This window comes from Narcine bancroftii, chromosome 2 (genome assembly GCF_036971445.1).
Source record: "Narcine bancroftii isolate sNarBan1 chromosome 2, sNarBan1.hap1, whole genome shotgun sequence".
NCBI lineage: Eukaryota > Metazoa > Chordata > Chondrichthyes > Torpediniformes > Narcinidae > Narcine > Narcine bancroftii.
In genome coordinates this window covers 92,960,761-92,981,621 of record NC_091470.1, presented here as the reverse complement: position 1 = coordinate 92,981,621, position 20,861 = coordinate 92,960,761, and the positions used below count along the sequence as shown (strand labels likewise).

At 46.6% G+C, this 20,861-nt stretch overlaps 1 protein-coding gene across 2 annotated transcripts in view; it reads right to left on the bottom strand.

The window, feature by feature from the left end:
• The window catches only part of LOC138753905 (GDNF family receptor alpha-2-like), an 888,944-nt gene that overhangs the window by 769,683 nt on the left and 98,400 nt on the right, over positions 1-20,861 (bottom strand). For both annotated transcript variants that reach the window (XM_069917452.1, XM_069917451.1), the window contains exon 3: positions 19,004-19,087. In XM_069917452.1, the coding sequence (XP_069773553.1) occupies positions 19,004-19,087 (84 nt within the window). The remainder of the gene's footprint in view (positions 1-19,003; positions 19,088-20,861) is intronic.

Here is a 20,861-nt window from a genome sequence, read left to right as displayed (position 1 = left end):
AGACCGTGGCTGTCGGTCAATCGGGTGTCATTGGGTGGCACGGGTTTGTGGGCCAAAAGGGCCTACCACCATGCTGTATGTATGTCTAAATGTAGCAGCCAGCACATCTTTAGGGAGGAAAGTGGAGCTCCTACGAATATCCATACAATTGCAAGGAGAACATGCAAACTCCACAGAGACAGCGCTCGAGGTCAGGAGCAAATCCAGGTGCCCAGAACCATGAGACGACTGCAGAATCTGCTGCACCATTATGATTTAGATCGTGTGAAAACTCATCAATTTCACTTAGAGACTAAGTACCCACTGCCCTCTGTGATTGAATATTCCAAAGATTTACAACTCTCTTTTTCTGTGTGAACTCTCTTGGAGATGATTTATTTCTGACATATGCCTTTGGAGAAAGATCTGTATCCCTGCTCAAGCCCATAACATGCTCACTTACAGGAGCTTCTGATCACTGGGAAAATGAAAAATAGTCCATTTACTTTATAAAACTCTTCATCATACCTCGGGATGACTCTCAGTTCAAGACAGGACAAATTTCTTCCCTGGATCCCTTTTGTTATGCAATGTAATCTGATTGCTAGAATGCAGCCAGTCTGAGAGATAAATGATATGAACAAGAGAGCCTGAAATGCTTTAATGCAGCAGAGCATTTAGGGTCAGGAATGAAAAAACAAGACATAGGAGCAGAAATAGGCTTTTCAGCCCATCGAATCTAACCCCCCTCCCCCCGTTCAAGCATGAGCTGATCCATTCTCCCATTCAGCTCCACTACCTGACCTTCTCCCATGACCTTTGATGCCTCAGCTAATCAAGAGCCTATCAATCTCGGCCTTGAAAACACCCAATGACCTGGCCTCTACAACTGCCTGTGCAACAAATTCCACAGATTCACCACCATCTGGCTGAAGAAATGTTTCCACATCTCTGTTCTGAACAAATGCTCTTCAATCCTGAAGTTGTGCTCTCTTGTCCTAGACCAGTGGTTCTCAATCTTTTTCTTTCCGCTCACATACCACCTTAAGTCTTCTTTCTTTGGCTTGGCTTCGCGGACGAAGATTTATGGAGGGAGTAAAAAGTCCACGTCAGCTGCAGGCTCGTTTGTGGCTGACAAGTCCGATGCGGGACAGGCAGACACGATTGCAGCGGTTGCAAGGGAAAATTGGTTGGTTGGGGTTGGGTGTTGGGTTTTTCCTCCTTTGCCTTTTGTCAGTGAGGTGGGCTCTGCGGTCTTCTTCAAAGGAGGTTGCTGCCCGCCAAACTGTGAGGCGCCAAGATGCACGGTTTGAGGCGCTATCAGCCCACTGGCGGTGGTCAATGTGGCAGGCACCAAGAGATTTCTTTAGGCACCTTAAGTAATCCGTTACTAACTACAGAGCACACAAGGCATAGAGCTCTGTGGTTAGCAAGGGATTGATTAAATTAATGGGGAAAAAAGGTTGAGAACCACTGTCCAAGACTCTCCTATCACGGTGTGGTGATATGAATATACTGTGCTGTGTACGAGTGACTGGCCCGCCCACTTATGACTTACTCCCTAGTGACTCCCCCCCTTATGACTTGGCCATAAAGGTCGACCTCTCTTCCCCTGTCCTGCATTCGAGCACACGGATTTGGACCAGCTACAATCTAAAGAATGTTCAACTCACTCAGTCTTTGGTGTTATTGATGGAGCACATGAATTTAATACACATTATTCCTGCCACTCGAGATGGACAAGTTGCTGAGACTTGACAGGCTAGACATCCATCCTCAGGCACCAGGAGCTGCTGAACAGTATAAGCAGTGGATCGCCTGCTTCTCCAATTTCCTCGAGGTCACTGTGAGCCTAGTGGATTCGGATGAAACAAGGCTCAAGGTCCTACAAGCGAGGTTGGGCCTCCGAGCATACCCGGCGATCAGGAGCTGCACATCCTACGCAGAGGCCATGGCTGAGCTCTTCAACTTTTACTGACCCTGGGTGAACAAGGTGTACTCATGGTATCTCCTGGCCTCGAGAAAGCCTGGTGAGTCGGGTTCCTTCAGGCCCTGTACAACCTGGGGAAAGGCTGCTGGAGCTCTGTGTCAGCACCCATGCCTGCAGCCAGTGTGTGGGAGAGTTGGTCCGGGACGCCTGCATATCTGGAGTGAGGTCTGACAACAACCATCAGCAACTGCTCGAGCAAGACAAGCTGCCCATGAAAAGAGTGTTTCAGCTGGCCAGGACTCTCGATTCAGCTCAGCGCAATGCTGAGGTGAACGCCAGTAAGAACAGGTCATCCATGTGCAGTCCGCAGGCACCGCCATTTTGGGAGCCGCATCACAGACTTCTGTCGCGGAAGCCAACCATGACCCCATCACTGCGATCGGACACCCGAAGTGTCACTACTGTGGCCAGCTAAAGCAGCCCCGATGATTCTGCCCCACTAAAGAAGCCACCTGCTTGGGTGTGGGAAGAAAGGACATGACCAGAGTGTCTGTAAGTCCAAACCCTCCCGTGTGAGAAGAGCTGCATGTGCCCTCAGGGGTAGGCCATTGATCCCGACATCACTTCCGACCCTGAACGGCTCGACCACAGCACGACCCGAGAGTCGCGATCTGACAAGATGTCACTTCTGCCTTCTTGTCCCTCATGGATGACGCCACCTCCGTCTTTCTCCTTCTTGTTCAAAACGACCACATAGTCAACATGGAGGCCATCAACTTACCGACCAGCCCTCCCTTCTGATAGCAACGACGACCCAGCCCTGGCTACTATCATACTCAACCAAGGCAGTCCCGACGCGATCACCCATTCGATGATGGAGATAGAGGTAAATGGGAAGAGAACTAACTGGCCATTTGACAGTAGGAGCACAGAGAGTTTCATCCACCCAGACACTGCCAGCAAGCTCTCTGTCCCGGTTAGATCCACGAGCGGCACCATCTCGATGGGCGCTAAGGACCAATCTGCAGTGATCCACAAGTACTGTGTAGCATCGTTAATGGTTGGGAGTGGGGGGAAAACACTATGATAACTTTAATTTCCTTGTGATGCCACAGCTCTGCACGCCGATTCTCCTGGGCCTCAACTTCCAGAGCCAGTTCACGAGTCTCACGATAGTGTTTGGAGAACCACAACTGCCGTTAACAGTATACAACTCCCAACTCACTATCCATCCCAGCCAGCAGGCTGGTCCCACCTGCGGCCTCTCCACCCTCCTTGTACCCCCTCCATCATTATTTGAGAACCTCACCTCAGACTGCAAGCCAATCACAACAAAGAACAGATGCTATAGTGCTGAGGACAGGGCATTTATTAAGTCCAAGGTACAACAACTCCTGGCAGAGGGGACCATAGCCCACAGTTCCAGCCCATGGAGAGCCCACGTTGTGGTGGTCAGGGGTGGGAATAAGGCCAGAATGGTGATCGACTACAGCAAGATGATCAACCATTTTATGCAGCTGGATGCCTACCCCCTGCTCCAGATCGCTTACGTGGTCAATAAGATCGCCCAGTACAGGGTTTCTCAACTATTGGCCTAAAGTCAACATACCACCAACTCCACCTTCATCCAGGAGACCGCAAATACACACCTTTGAAGTGGATGGTAGACTTTATCACTTCCTTCAGGTGCCCTTTGGAGTCACTAACATGTTCTAAAAGGAGATGGATTGGATGGTAGACAGGCACAAGCTAACGGCCACTTTCCCCTACCTGGACAATATCACCATCTGCGGCAACAACCAGCAGGACCATGATGCAAACCTTGCTAAATTCCTCCTCACTGTGGAGTCCCTGAATTTGACTTACAACAAGGAGAAGTTTGTGTTTAGCACTACTCATCTTGCTCTCCTTGGATGCATCGTGGCACATGGTGTCATTGCACTTGACCCCAACCGCATGCATCCCCTCATGGAACTCCCATCCCACACAACCTCAAGGCGCTCAAAAGGTCTGTGGGGTTCTTTTTGTACTATGCTCAATGGGTGCCTAATTATGCCGATAAAGCCTACTCCCTCTTAGAGCCACAACCTTCCACTTATCGGCAGAAGCCCGGGATGCTTTCACCCAGGTCAAGGGAGACATTGGTAATGCCGTGGACGAATCCATCCCTTTCCAGATGGAAAATGATGACTCCAACTTTGTGCTGGCCCACATTCTCAACCAGGTGGGCAGGCCAGTGGCATTTTTTCCTGCACCCTCCATGGCCCCGAGACACAACAATCCTCCGTTGAGAAGGAGGCACAGGTGATTGTTGAGGCCGTGTGCCACTGCCATCACTCCTGGCCAGGAAAAGATTTACCCTGCTCATGGACCAATGACACCAAACTGCAGGGTAAAATCAAGAACGATAAAATCTTGAAGTGCAGAATCGAGCTCTGCACCTATAACTATGATATCCTGTACCAGTCGGACAAGCTCAACAACCTCCCAGATGCCCTGTCCTGAGGGACGTGGGCCAGTGCGCATCTCGACCACCTCAAATCCCTCCACGACGACCTCTGCCACCCTAAGGGAACTTCCCGTACTCCATGATCAGACACTGTTGGGTCTATGCGGAATGTAATCCGCAGTTCTTAAGGCCCGTCAAGACACAGCTCATCTAAACCACGCACCCCTTTGAATGACTCAGTGTTGATTTCAAGGGACCCCTGTGCTTGTCCAACAAGAATGTCTATTTCCTCAACACGATCAATGAGTTCTCCAGATTCCCCTTTGCCATCCTCTATCCCGACGTGACCTCAGCCACTGTCATCAGGGCATCCTGCAGCATATTCACCCTCTTTGGGTACCTGAATTATATCCATAGTGATCGGGGGTCCTCTTTCATGAGCAACGAGCTGCGGCAATACCTGTTGGCTATAGCCATAGCCACCAGTAGGTCCACAAGCTTCAACCCCAGGGGGAACGGCCAAGTGGAGAGAGAAAATGCCATTATGTGGAAGGCAGACCTACTGGCCCTTAAGTCAAAAGGCCTGGCAGTATCCCACTGGCAGGAAGTCCTGTCAGAAGCACTCCATGCCATCCGATCCCTCCTATGCACCGCAACCAATATGACTCCACATGAAAAAACGATGCTCTTTGTTCAATCAATCCCCCGAAGAAAGTCCCACTTAATTTTGCCAAAACTGTCCTTTCCAGGAGTGGGTAGAGGTGGGGAAATTGCATTGAAACATTTCAAACATTGAAAGGGATGGACAGAGGAGATGTAGAAAGTTTGTTGCCCATGCGATATGCTCTAGCAATAACACAAAAGATTGAGTGAGGTGAACGATGGGCTTCAATACAAGTTAGATTGTAGTTGGCCTGATTCCATGTGCTCGAATGGAGGACAGGGGAAGGGAGGTCGACCTTTATGGCCAGGTCACAAGGGGAGGAGTCACTAGGGAGTGAGTCATCAGTGTGCTGACCAGCCACACAGTATATTTATATCATCACACATTCACCCCCTCTTTTAAAAAAAAACCCCACTGGGTTAAAGTCCCAGAGGTTCAGCCGGTCGGGTGGTTTCCTCTCCCTCTGTGACCTGTGCAGCTCTGGCGGTGGTGAACTGGTCCGCTCCATTGCCGGTCGTGTGTTGAGGCTGGGGTGGTAGGGCTGTCTCAGTAGGGAGTGGGGTTTGGTTGTATGTGGGGGCGGTCGTAGTGGTTGGAGCAGCTGGAAGGGGGTTGGGGGTGTGTGGTGTGGGGCCCTGGGGGGTGTCATCGATCTGCACCCAATCCCTCAGGTGAGTGGTTTGGGTGTAGTTAAGAGTAACTCACCCTCTCCTCTACCAACTCCCAGGACAGGCATAGCACGGGTAGGAAACCTCTACAATGTAAAGCTTCCTCTGCAATGCTCACCTTCCACTCCCACGGCTGATCAGGCAATGCATACCTCTGTCTGTGACGTCCCTTTTCCCTCATGGGGCAGTGTTCCCACAATACTGCCTCTTAATTAGGGGAGCTTTCCTCAGTTTGACCCCTCCAACAGTGCCACATCACTGCCTTGACTGACTTGGAGATCGTTCAGGTTCTGCTTCAGAGAAAACGGTCCTCCTCTTTCAGTCACAGTGAGAAGGAATGACATCCCATTGAGGTTTAAAGGGGGTGAATGTTAAATACTGTAAAATCCCTGGAATCCAGAATTCAAGTAACTGGCAACCTCAGCAAAATTTAAAAAATTGTTAAAAATAAATAATAAATACACATTTTAATAAAAGTTTAAAATTGTAAAAGTAAATGTTCTCTGAAGTAACACATGAACCTTTGGTGAAGATGGGAGCAAAAATTCAGCCAGTGGAGTGCCTTGGTCGCGCTTTGCTCGTAACAGCTGTTTGAATAAAGTTGTGTTTGAATAAAATGGCATCGCCCAGGATGAAGAGCTGGTAATGCCGCTCGGTATTGGGTAAAGTGTCTCCTTATCCTTACATTAATTGTACATCACCATTCAGTTCAGGTGTGCAGGATGGCACAGATCTGCTCGGATGAGTTGGTTTGCGATGACTTTGCTCTGTCTAAACCTGCTGCTTTTGCAGCTCAACGTGCCTGTCATACTGAGTCATTCTTTCCCATGGGCTACACAAGCAAATCTGAGCCTCGTCTTAATATCTTGCCAGGAAAGCAGCATCTCTGACGGTGCCACGCTGCCCAGTATTGCTCTGGAGTGGCAATCTACATTCGTCATCCCTGGTACACAATGTAAGCACTTGACCTCTGGCATAGGCAGACTCCGGCACACTGCACCTTTGCCTGGCAACACCAGTGCTTCTCAATCCTTTTTTCCTACTCACATACTGTGGTGATACGACCACCAGCCTACTGCAGGGGTCGATCTCTTTACCTGCAGGAAGACCACTTAAGGGGCTGACTCGACCTGGCCAGCTGTCAATCAGCCGACCTGAATATAAACCTGAGCCGGCCCTTCCTGAGCCAGTCACACAGGGAGCCACCAAGGCATGAACTGGTCTTCAGTCCTTTACTGGAATAAAGCCTATTGTACAGACTTTTAAGTTTCGTGCTTGCTCGCTGCTACCTCAACGCACCACACATACCACCTTGAATCTTTGGCTTGGCTTCGCGGACGAAGATTTATGGAGGGGTAATGTCCACGTCAGCTGCAGGCTCGTTTGTGGCTGACAAGTCCGATGCAGGACAGGCAGTCACGGTTGCAGCGGTTGCAGGGGAAAATTGGTTGGTTGGGGTTGGGTGTTGGGTTTTTCCTCCTTTGTCTTTTGTCAGTGAGGTGGGCTGTGCGGTCTTCTTCAAAGGAGGTTGCTGCCCACCGAACTGTGAGGTGCCAAGATGCACGGTTTGAGGCAATATCAGCCCACTGGCGGTGGTCAATGTGGCAGGCACCAAGAGATTTCTTTAGGCAGTCCTTGTGCCTCTTCTTTGGTGCACCTCTGTCATGGTGGCCAGTGGAGAGCTCGCCATATAACACGATCTTGGGAAGGCGATGGACCTCCATTCTGGAGATGTGACCTGCCCAGCGCAGTTGGATCTTCAGCAGCGTGATTCTATGCTCTCGGCCTCTGCCATCTCGAGAACCGTTGTCATAACCACACTCCTGTTCAGCTCCGAATCATGGGTCCTCTACCGGCATCACCTACGGCTCCTAGAACGCTTCCACCAGCGTTGTCTCCGCTCCATCCTCAACATTCATTGGAGCGACTTCATCCCTAACATCGAAGTAACCACCTTGAATGATCCCTTACTAATCACAGAGATCCTATGGTGGAAACAACCACTAAGCTAAACTAATGATGAAGTAAAAATACAATGCTGGAGAAACTCAGTAGGTCAAACAGGGCACTTTATATAAACAAAGATAAAGATACATAACTAATGTTTCGGGCTTGAGCCCTTCATCAAGATATGAAAAAATGGCAAAATGGTGGTGAGAGAGGGTCACGGGGAGGAGGATGGCCCCAAAGGCAGGAGGTAATAGGTGGATAAGGGAGGGAGGGCACAGCAGCAAACAGAGGGAGGGGGGACTGTTCTGTGAATGGAGAAGGAAAGAGATGGAGAGCTGGAGGAGAGAAGACAGAGTGAATGGGAAGAGGGGGAGAGTAGGCTAGCAGAAACCAGAGAAGTCAATGTCAATGCTATCTGGCTGGAGAGTGCTTTATTTTTTGTCAAGCCTGAAAAGTTATTTTGTCTGAAGGGCTCAAGCCCAAAGCATTGGTTATGTAGCTTTAAATAAAGGACTATTTGACCTGCTAATTTCTCCCGTGTTGTGTTTTTACTTCAACCACAGTGTCTGCAGACTTTCATGTTTTATTACATGACCAATGGTTCTCAATCTTCTTTTTCCACTCAAGTACCACTTTAAGTAATCCCTTCCTAACCATGGACCATCTATAGCATAGGATTTCTTAAGATGGTATGTGAGCGTAAAAAACAAGGTTGATTAATGATTCAGTCTCATTTGAAGCGGTTCCCCTCAGATTCTTTTCCCCTTTCCCAGCATCACAAGCACCTGCCTCCTTTCGATAGTGTTTCGAAGTACTTAAAAGCTTTCCTCCGCGACCTTCTCATCTTCCACTGCAACGAGTCGCCCTACCACTGGCAAGCTGCAGAATAACCCTGTGCTGAATTGATGACTTGCATGGAATTACTAACGAGAGAATAAGATTTAAAATGACAGCGCGTTCCCCTCTTTGCTTATCTTGCAAGTCAATGATGCATTCTTATACATGCAGAGTGCCGACGGGGGAGCTGGAGAATCTCAGTAAATTAAGGCAAATGGACATTAAATCAGACATTAAATCAAAGAGCTTTGATCCTGAATAATGTATTTTCAGTCACAAATTAAGTGTTGATGTAGACATCGATTGGAAATCCAGAGGATCAGGAAATTCTCCATCAGGATTCTTAGAACACTACAGCCCAGTACCAGACCTTCACCCCATATATAAATCTACCAAAAAAAAACCCTCTATTTTTCTTACATCCATGTGCCTTTCTAAGGGACCGTTAAATGCCCCTAATCTTTCAGCCTCCACCACCATCCCAGGCAAGGCATTGCAGGCACCCACAACTCTCTGTGTAAAATATGTCTCCCCTAAACCATCCTCCCTTCACTTTGTTCAGATGTCCTCTAGTGGTTATTACTCCTGCCCTGGGGAAAAGGCCCTTGCTATCTACCTATACATCTCACAATCCTATAGACCTCTAGTAAGTCTCCTCTCATCCTTCTTCACTCCAGAGAGAAAAGTCCATGCTCTGCTAACTTGCCTCATAAGACTTATTTGCTCAATCCAGGCAACATCCTGATAAATCTCCTCTGCACCCTCTCCATAGCTTCCACATCCTTCTTGTAAAGAGGTGACCAGAACTGAATACAATACTCTAAGTTGCAACATGACCTCTCGATTCTTGTATTCAATCCTCCAACTTATGAAGCCCAGCATCCCATCGACCTTCTTAACGATCCTATCAACCTGTGCGGAAGGTGCTCAGTAACAAAGAGTGTAGTCTAGATATTTTCTCCAATCATCCTGAGCTAAGGAAAAAGCAGACACTAGATGAAGATCTGATAATCAGTCCCACTGAGTTGTAAAGCACAGATATAGACTGTTCAGCCCAATCATCCAATGCTATCCTATCCATTGTTCATCTGTACTCGTCCTGGTTACCTGACTCACTGCCTTCTTAGATGTGTTCCAGATTCCTATTTACTGTTTGAAAATTTGCCATTCAAATCCTCTTACCTCTCACCTTTTGTTTTCAAGACCCCATCATGGAATGATCTTTCTAACTCCCCTTTAATCACTGACATAATTTTGTATACTGCAATACAGATTTTGGATTAAGATTTCAGATTTATTGTCAGAATACATACAATCCCTGAGATTCTTTTACCTGCAGATCACCACTTATTGGCAGATTTTAAAAAACTGTACATATACATGTAAACAGATATCAAATGTAAACAAATTGACTGTGCAATACAGAGAGAACAAAAATCAATCAATAAAATGCTCAAGTAAGAGACCGTAAATAAGTCCCTGATTGAGTTTGTTGTTGAGGAGTCTGATGGTGCAGGGGTAGCAGGTATTCCTGAACCTGGTGGAGCGAGACATAGCATCAGTGGTGTCACTAGGGATGAGATCACCCAGTTTGGTAACTCGTGGTGTCATCCACCGCCCCCCCCCCCCCCCATGGACCTCCTCTGTAACCGAGTAACTGAGTGGAAGTCTTTTTTGATTTTTCTCCTTATTTTCCTTTAATTTCTAATTCATTCTCAAAAAGAGTTATTGATAGAGGTTGACAAATACTAATAACCACAATATTGTGGTTAAAACACCAGAACATCTGAGAAAAGCAGTGACTCTAAAAACCCCAGCAGCCACGAAAACAACAGCACGAGCTTGTAGCGCGTGCAGACGAAACAACATGATTCAAAGCACCGTTGTAATCGGGTTATAACGACAGATCTGACTGGAGCACATTACAAGGTTCAAAAGTAAATGAGCATCGAGTTTTAGCCTTGTGGGTGCATTGATACATGTCAGCTGGGCTTACAGAAAATGTATTTATTGTTATAACTAACTACAGGGAGATTTTTATGAAGAATACATTTCTGCTGAAACAGTGCACAAAAATTTTATAGACAGCCATTTTGGTGCCACCATCACCTGCTGCAGTCCACACCCCAGCACCCCCTTAGTGATGCTTGTGTGGCAAAAAGAACAGAGTGTGGATCTTTGATGATTGCTGCTGCTCTCCGACGGCAGCATTGCCTGTAGATGTTCTCGATTGTGGGGAGGGTTTTGCCTGTAATGTCCTGGGCTGTGTCCATTACCTTTTGCAAGGGTTTACATTCAGGGCTATTGGTGTCCGGTCAGTACACTTTCCATCTGTGGAAATTTGCCAGGGTTTCCGATGTTGTACCAAACCACCGCAAACTCCTGAGGAATTAGAAAAGCTGTTATGCTTTCTTCACAATGCCATTAGTGTGCAGGTTCCAGAAAAGATCTGCTGAGAGAGTGACTCCCAAGAACTTAAATTTACTCACCCATAAAATACTACAGCATAGAAAACAGGCCATTCAGCCCTTCTAGTCTGTGCCAAAACATCATTCCGCTAGTCCCTCTGACCTGCACCCATTCCATAACCCTCCATACCTCTCCCATCCTTGTATCTAAGTTATTCCTAAAACTTAAGATTGAACCTACATTTACCATGTCAGATGGCAGCTCATTCCACACTCCCACCACTCTCTGAGCGACAAAGTTCCTCCTAAACCTTTCCCCTTTCACCCTAAAGCAATGTTCTCTGGTATTTATCTCTCCCATTCTAAGTGGAAAGAGCCTACTTGCATTTATTCTGTCTATACCCCTCATAATTTTAAAAATCTCTATCAAGTCTCCCCTCATTCTTCTACACTCCATGGAATAATGTCCTAACCTGTTTAATCTTTCCCTGTAACTCAAATCCTGAAGACCTGGCAACATCCTAGTAAATCTTCTCTGCACTCTCTCAATCTTACTGATTGATTGGCCTCACCAATGGCTTATACAACTTCACCATAACATCCCAACTCCTGTATTTAATATTTTGATCTATGAAGGCCAAGATGTCAAAAGCTTTCTTTTTGTATTTCTTTAAGTATTTTCTTACATCTTCTCGTACCTCATTTGCTCCTTGTTGCCTACACCTGCTATACACCTCCCTTTTCTTCTTAACCATATTGCCAATATCCCTTGAAAACCAAGGTTCCCTCTGCCTGTTTACTTTGCTTTAATCCTGAGAGGTACATGCAAACTCTGCACTCTCAAAGTTTTGCCTTTGAAGATCTTTCACTTACTGAACACATCCTTGCCAGAAAACAATTTATCTCAATCCACTCCTCCTAGATCCTTTCTCATTTCCACAAAATTGGCCTTTCTCCAATTTAGAATCTCAACTCGAGGACCAGACTGATCCTTTACCATAATTAACTTGAAATTCATGACATTATGGTCTCTGGACCCAAAAGGTTCACCTGCATATGCATCTGTCATCTTTTCACTAATAGGAGATCCAGTGCTGCATCCTCTCTCATTAATATCTCTATATATTGATTTAGAAAACTTTCCTGAACACTTTTGACAAACTCCATGCCATCCAAGCCTTTCACAGTCTGGGAATCCCAGTCCATATGTGGAAAGTTAAAATCTCCTACTATCACAACTTTCTGCTTCTTACATTGGTCTGCTGTCTCTCCACAGATTTACTCCTCCAATTCTCTCTGACATTTGGGTGATCTATAATACAACCCTATCAGTGTGGTCACACCTTTCCCGTTCCTCAACTCCACCCATATGGCCTCTGTAGATGAGCTCTCTGGGCTGTCCTGACCGTACAGCTGTGATATTTGCCACTCTTCCCCCTTTAACGCGTCTGAAACAACCGAACCCCAGAACATTGAGCTATCATCCTGTCCCTCCTGCAACCAAGTATCACTAATAGCAATAATATCGTAATCCCACATGCCAATCCACGCCCTAAGATCCCCTGCCTTCTGACAATACTCTATCCTTTGAAATAAATACACCTGAGAAAATTTCTATCATTTACAAACCTTTGATTACTGCCGCACAGTCATAGGTGCAAAGTGAGTCGAGCAGGGGGCGAAGAACACAGCCCTGTGGTGGAGGAGACGTTCTTACTAATCCTCACTGATTGTGGTCTGGAGGTGAGGAAATCCATGATCCAATTACACAGTGGGGTGTTAATTCCCAGGTCTTGGAGGTTCCTGATCAATTTTGAGGGGATGATGGTGTTAAATGTTGAACTCCGGGAGATCCAAAATGAGTGGTGGACTAGCCTCGCCAAACGAACCCAGCTCAGCGCGGACATTGGCAACTTCAGGGGTTTCTACGAGGCTCTAAAGGCTGTGTACGGCCCCTCATCCCAAGTCCAAAGCCCGCTGCGCAGCTCAGACGGCAAAGTCCTCCTCAGCGACAAGATCTCCATCCTCAACCGATGGTCAGAACACTTCCAATCTCTTTTCAGTGCCAACCGCTCAGTCCAAGATTCCGCCCTGCTCCAGCTCCCTCAACAGCCCCTAAGGCTAGAGCTGGATGAGGTTCCCACCCTGGATGAGACATATAAGGCAATCGAACAACTGAAAAGTGGCAAAGCAGCAGGTATGGATGGAATCCCCCCAGAAGTCTGGAAGGCTGGCGGCAAAACTCTGCATGCCAAACTGCATGAGTTTTTCAAGCTTTGTTGGGACCAAGGTAAACTGCCTCAGGATCTTCGTGATGCCACCATCATCACCCTGTACAAAAACAAAGGCGAGAAATCAGACTGTTCAAACTACAGGGGAATCACGTTGCTCTCCATTGCAGGCAAAATCTTCGCTAGGATTCTACTAAATAGAATAATACCTAGTGTCGCCGAGAATATTCTCCCAGAATCACAGTGCGGCTTTCGCGCAAACAGAGGAACTACTGACATGGTCTTTGCCCTCAGACAGCTCCAAGAAAAGTGCAGAGAACAAAACAAAGGATTCTACATCACCTTTGTTGACCTCACCAAAGCCTTCGACACCGTGAGCAGGAAAGGGCTTTGGCAAATACTAGAGCGCATCGGATGTCCCCCAAAGTTCCTCAACATGATTATCCAACTGCACGAAAACCAACAAGGTCGGGTCAGATACAGCAATGAGCTCTCTGAACCCTTCTCCATTAACAATGGCGTGAAGCAAGGCTGTGTTCTCGCACCAACCCTCTTTTCAATCTTCTTCAGCATGATGCTGAACCAAGCCATGAAAGACCCCAACAATGAAGACACTGTTTACATCCGGTACCGCACGGATGGCAGTCTCTTCAATCTGAGGCGCCTGCAAGCTCACACCAAGACACAAGAGAAACTTGTCCGTGAACTACTCTTTGCAGACGATGCCGCTTTAGTTGCCCATTCAGAGCCAGCTCTTCAGCGCTTGACGTCCTGCTTTGCGGAAACTGCCAAAATGTTTGGCCTGGAAGTCAGCCTGAAGAAAACTGAAGTCCTCCATCAGCCAGCTCCCCACCATGATTACCAGCCCCCCCACATCTCCATCGGGCACACAAAACTCAAAACGGTCAACCAGTTTACCTATCTCGGCTGCACCATTTCATCAGATGCAAGGATCGACAATGAGATAGACAACAGACTCGCCAAGGCAAATAGCGCCTTTGGAAGACTACACAAAAGAGTCTGGAAAAACAACCAACTGATAAACCTCACAAAGATAAGCGTATACAGAGCCGTTGTCATACCCACACTCCTGTTCGGCTCCGAATCATGGGTCCTCTACCGGCACCACCTACGGCTCCGAGAACGCTTCCACCAGCGTTGTCTCCGCTCCATCCTCAACATCCATTGGAGCGCTTACATCCCTAACGTCGAAGTACTCGAGATGGCAGAGGTCGACAGCATCGAGTCCACGCTGCTGAAGATCCAGCTGCGCTGGATGGGTCACGTCTCCAGAATGGAGGACCATCGCCTTCCCAAGATCGTGTTATATGGCGAGCTCTCCACTGGCCACCGTGACAGAGGTGCACCAAAGAAAAGGTACAAGGACTGCCTAAAGAAATCTCTTGGTTTCTGCCACATTGACCACCGCCAGTGGGCTGATAACGCCTCAAACCGTGCATCTTGGCGCCTCACAGTTTGGCGGGCAGCAACCTCCTTTGAAGAAGACCGCAGAGCCCACCTCACTGACAAAAGGCAAAGGAGGAAAAACCCAACACCCAACCCCAACCAACCAATTTTCCCCTGCAACCGCTGCAATCGTGTCTGCCTGTCCCGCATCGGACTTGTCAGCCACAAACGAACCTGCAGCTGACGTGGACTTTTTACCCCCTCCATAAATCTTCGTCCGCGAAGCCAAGCCAAAGAAGAAGAAAGAATAGACAATAAAGAGCATCCTGATGTCTGCGTCTTTGCTGGTGTTCCAGGGCTTTGTGTTGAGCCATTGAGATGGCATCTGCCATAGACCTGTTCCTATGATAGATGAATTGGAACGGATCCATGTTGCAACTCAGTCAGAAGCTGAGCCTTTCAAAACACTTTATCACTCTTGATGTGTGTGCTACTGGTCAATATTCATTCAGGCAGCTACCACGTACTCCTTGGACACCGGTACGAATGACAGGTGGATACCATGCCATCCCACAGTCTCGACAAAGCAGGCAGAAGTGACCCAAATCGTGAATGTTTTATGATGACCCAATGGTTTTGCGAACATCATCATTATTAATGAGGTAAACCCCAGAATTCCATGGACTCCGTGACTGAAGTAAAAACACATTGCTGGAGCAGGTCGAACAGTGTCCTTTATGTAGCAAAGGCGGAGATACATAACTGACGTTTCGGTTTTCAGCCTTTTTTCACTGAAGTATGAGAAAATGCCAGTGAGCGTCAGAATCATTATTAATGATGTTTTTCCCCTCGAACTTTCTGGATGACTAAAGTCCAACTATCTCAGGCGCACAGTACAAGTATGTTGAGCTGCTAAAGCAGCAGGCATTGATAGAGCAAAGCAATGGTGTAACCTTAATGCCACTGCCCACGTCTTGGCAAAACCAATCCTATAGCTAATGCACATGGCAGCAGGATGTGCCAGTGTTGTGGGGTGAGTGAATGTTCAGGTTAATGAATGGCTCATCAGCCAAACCTCTGAGTATTGCAGAATCTTTGGTAATGTCTTAACTAAATCACAGCATCAGCACCCCACTGGAACATTAGCCTGGATTTGCGTGCTCATCTTTGAAATGAAATGTACTCAAAGACTTTGTGATTTGCTAATATACAGAACCAGGTCCTTCCAAACTCCTTCTATCCATGTACCTGTCCAAATTCTTCTTAAAAATTCAAATTGAGCCCACATTCACCACTTCAGTTGGCAGCTCATTCCACACCCCACCACTCTCTGTGAAGAAGTTTCTCCTAAAATGTTCCCCCTAAATTTTCCCCTTTCACCCTCTGGTTTGTATCTCATCTACCCTCAGGAGAAATATTTACTCTGTCTAGACTCCTCATAATTTTAAATACCTCTATCAAATCTCCCCTCGTTCTTCTAAGCTCCAGGGTATAAAGTCCTACCCTGTTTAACCTTTCCCTGTAAACCTGTGGTCCAACCTCCAGCGCTCCCACAGTCACTCCAAACCATCAGAAGCCCATGCTCCAGATGCACTCCTGGTATCCCTGCAGCCAGTCTCCAGCAGTCCAAAGTCTGGTTTTTATTTTATTTTTATTTTAAATATTCAAGACATGGTAACATGACTGTTTGAAGCTATCAATGCCCATTTATGTCCATGAGAAGTGCCTTTAGAAACTGCAAGCACAAGATAGTTGGCTTCACAGAAGCCTATGAAGTTGCCTGCATCAGAAGGATCTCATCTAATCCATCAACATTCCGAAATAATTATATTTCAAAAAACGAATCTTTAATCCTTAGAAGTAGTTGATTGAATTTGTAATTGAGTTTTTGTTTCATTGCATGGGAAGTTAATTTTATCTCTATAAAGCATTCCTTTACAGCAGCTTTCTAATAAATAAATTAATACCGATTAAAATCTAGTCTGCATCAAGGAACAGGGAAAATCAAAAAGGTGATATAATTATCTGGAATAATTTTTCTTTTCAATGATTAGTGTTGTAATTAGATCCACCATTTCAGTTCTCGATAATTTAAAAGCATTTTCTTAAGTTCAAATATAACTGCTGCACATTTGTCAGATACATTTCAGAGGAAAGACAGGAGTGGGAGGAATATTAGAAGCAAGAGCAGAAAGAGAAGGGCTGATTGTGGGGACAAACTGACGACACAACACTGGGGACAGGTTGCAAAATTCGGCACCCTTCCGTTGCAAGCAGAGGTCAGCCCTCTAAAGAAGTGTATGACCCTTGGCCATCATCTTGCAGAGAAGATAAAGTTCTACAGCTATTCTGCAGCTCCCCAGTGATGGACCAGTCTTCAACAGCCATTCTACATACTCTGTGATTCTTCTTTTTAGACATACAGCACAATTACAGGCCCTTTCTGCTCACGGGCCCGTGTCGCCCAATTACACCCAATTAACTTTCAACTCTTGGTAGTTTTTGATGGGTGGGAGGAAGCCAGAGCTCCTGGAAGAAACCCATGCACACATGGGGAGAACTTCCAAACGTTTTATAGTTAGTGCTGGATTCGAACCCTGGTCCTGATCAATGGTGCTGTAACAGTGTTGAGCTAACCGCTATGCTGCCCTAGGGTGAGTTAGGGTGCTTTACAGATTCCCTCTCACTCTCTCTGCTCAAACATATCTTGTTAAAACCTACTGGCTCCTAACATCATCTCTTTGAGGCTCAGTCAAATTTGGCAGGAACAACTTTGTGAAGCACCTCAGAACAATTTGCTAAAAATTCAAGTTTCAAGATTATATTACACGAAATTTCCTTGAGTCTACCTACTATAAGGGAAAGATTTGCTATCAACAAAAATTACCCAGCTCCCCTTGCAGTCAGAGAAAGAAAAAGAGAGTCCTCCCCAGGGTCACCGAGTGTTTGTGGATTCACCTCCAGTGCTCCCATAGCCTCTGCGGCCACACAGCCTTCAATCAAAACCATTGGTTGGCCACCCAAGCTCCAGATACACACCTCTGGCATGATCAGGAAACCCTCAACACCCTCTTGCATCTTAGTTCTGATACCTGGTAACCCTACAACCAGTCACAAACCAGTCTCCAGCAGTCCGCAGCCTGATGTGAGTCCCTTACTGCAGTCGCCAGCAGCCTTCATCCTACATGGTTATCTCTCCTTGAGACACCAACAGCTGGCTGCCTGTATGTTCTTCAATGTCAGAGACCCTCATTGTTCCGACGCCATAGTCACCGTCCTGTGGGTCACCTCTTCTGTTTCTCCTCAAATGGGGGGGGGGGGGGGAGGGGGAGGATGATGTCTCCGCTTTCTAGTGCCAGCACCAGTTTTCCACTTCCCTGGAGTCTAGAACCCCTCAAGGCTGCAGCCAATCATAGGTGCCGCCATCTTGGGCCCAGACCGCGAAACCGCAGGATTTTAAAATAAACTACCATTGGCTCCTTTAACAGGCCGAGCACTAAGACTTTGCTCTCTACTCTCCGAGGATCCGGACCAGCGGCAGAGCTGCTGTGACAGCAGCACGACCATTTTTTTTAAGCACTATGAGCCCGATGAGTTAAGTGGAATTTTACCAGGTAGCGCAGTCTGCCAAAAGAACTACCTTGGAAATTTTAAAAAACATCACTGGTCAAACTGGCTGGAATTCTCATACCAAACACGGTGCAGATTGAAGCTGCTCTAACCCTCTCACTCCCATTTCCAACAACTGCAGGTACCTTCAATTCAAATCACCAACTTTGCAGCATTCCAGTGGCAGATGGAATTTGGGATCTTTTCATTTGGAACTCCAGGAAAACACCATTAGATTATCAGATGAACTAGGACAGGAATTGGCCACTTAGTACATGCGATGGACAAAGATGGTCCCTTTAATTAGCCCATCTCCCTAAATCCATAGAAGATGGCACTGAATCCGTTTCCACCAACTACAAATCAGGGTGATGCACTGACAATGCTGATCTTGCCTAGGTCCCCTGAATTAAATCAAAACACTGTAGTCCACTGGGGCAGTCTGGTTAGCACAACGCAGTCACAGCGCCACAGATTGGGTCCTGGGTTCGAATCCCATACTGTCTATCAGGAGTTTGCACATTCTCCCCGTGTCTGCGTGGGTTTTCCCTGGGGGTTCAAAACATACTGTGGTGTTGAAAGTTAATGGGGTGTAGTTGGGCGGCATGGGCTCATGGGCCGAAAGGGCCTGTAAACGTACTGTATGTCTAAATATCCATCTGTAGCTCATGGCTGGACCAATATTTTCTTTGTAATCTGAAGAAACTAAATTCTCTTTCTATGACATGGGATTACAAGATTTGTGGTGTTTTACAATGAGATTGGACTGTTTGCAATTAAATTTGTGGATATTTAATAACGACTACTTCAATAAATTTTCAAATCATTTCTTTTTTGAAAAGAAAAAATATTTCAAGAAAATTATTTTTACCTGAACTGATTGCAGCAAGCCGGAATATGTCAGAAAGGCGCGAGCTAACCGGCTCGTAAGGAGAGCTCTCGTACAAGTCATCATCTGAAAGGAATTAGGAAAGACAGGTGATTAGACACATCACCTGACTTAAGAGTTTCATTTCTGCAAGCACTCTCAGATCATTTATTTCTAATGACTCGGCCCAAAATAAACATCATCTGTCTCATACGTGGCCAAATGTATTTAAAGCAATTGCAGGAGGATCTATCCTGACTCTTTAGAAGCATATTCTGCCAAGATAACCTAAGCCATTACTCGTTAACCAGAAGTCACTGACCACATTTAATTCCATGCCTTGAAATACATTCCTTGATCGAGGATGTACATAACGTATTTTGTACGTTAGTTCATACAATTAACTTTTATTTTTAATAACATACGAGGCCCTTCAGCCCACACTCTATGCGATCAGAGAGCAAACCTATCAATCCCATTCCTGTAACCTATTCTCTCTCTCATATACCCATCAACTGTACCAGGATATTCCTCCTATTTGCCTTCACCACACATCATTTACAGGAGTTAATCAACCACCAATCAACTTGTGAGTTAAACATGAAAGTCTGCAGATTGAATTAAAAACACAATAATGGAGAAACCCAGCAGGTCAAACAAGGCCCTTTGTGTAGCAAAGGTAAAGATACAGAACAAACGTTTCGGGCTTGAACCCTTCATCAAGGTAAGCAAAATGTAGACAGATGCCTAAATAAAATGGTGAGGGGCGTGGTGGGGGAAGGGAGAGGCAGGAAGTAATAGGTGGATAAGGGACAGAGGGCTCACCAACAAACAGGGGAGAGGGGGATGGCTCTGTGAATGGAGAGGGAAGGGGTGGAGACAGAGGGATGGGGAAGAGAAGAATGGAGAGTGGGTTAGAATTCTCCAAGCAGTTGGCATTAACATTGACTTCTCTGGTTCCTGCTAGCCTACCCATTCTCTCTCTCTGTCTCCCACATCCCTCTGTCTTCTTTCCTCCAGCTCTCCACCCCCTTCCCTATTTTGGTGACACCACTATTGTATATATTTGCCATTTGTAAATGACATGACCTTTCCTAGTAGACCCTGCTCTCACTGGTCAGCGTGTGACTCTTCCTCCTTTCTTCTCCATAAAGGCTGTCATGCCACAAGCCAACCTCAGTTCGAGTCTGGGTCAGTGTGAGCGACCAACACAGGGATATCATCCATCTCTTGTAAATAAAACCCTTTAGTTCCAGCAACCTCAGTCTTTGGGTAATTGATCATTCATCAATTTTATTTGCAAGAATTTTTTTTGGAACATGGACAAGTACATGAAGTTGGATCACCTGGAAATCGACCCAAGAGAACGTGAGGCAGCTGACTTGTTCACGCTCTGGAGTTGCTGCTTCAAAAAGTTCTTCACAACCTCCACAGCAGTGATCCAGGTTAACGAGGACAAGCTTCACCTGCTATACTTGTACATTGAGCACTGGTTCTACTAGGACTGCCAGACATACGGAGCCGTAATGGACACCCTGAAGGATCAGTATAAAGTTAAGGTGAATGAGGTCTATGCACAGCACGTCCTCCACTCACACAGGCAGTGACCAGGGGAAACCTTCAACAACTTTGCCAGGGCTCTGCAGGAGTTCGTGGGGGACTGCAACTGCCCGGCTGTGAGTACAGAACAGCTGCTGATCAAAGACGCCTGCATAACAGGCATCTGTTATGACTACGTGAGGCAGAGGCTACTCAATCAGAGACCCCTGAGCCTACCTCAAACTAATGAACTGGTGAACACTCTACAGCTAGCCATCCACAACGCTGAATCCTTCTCCAGCGAACACACGGCCGCCTAGTA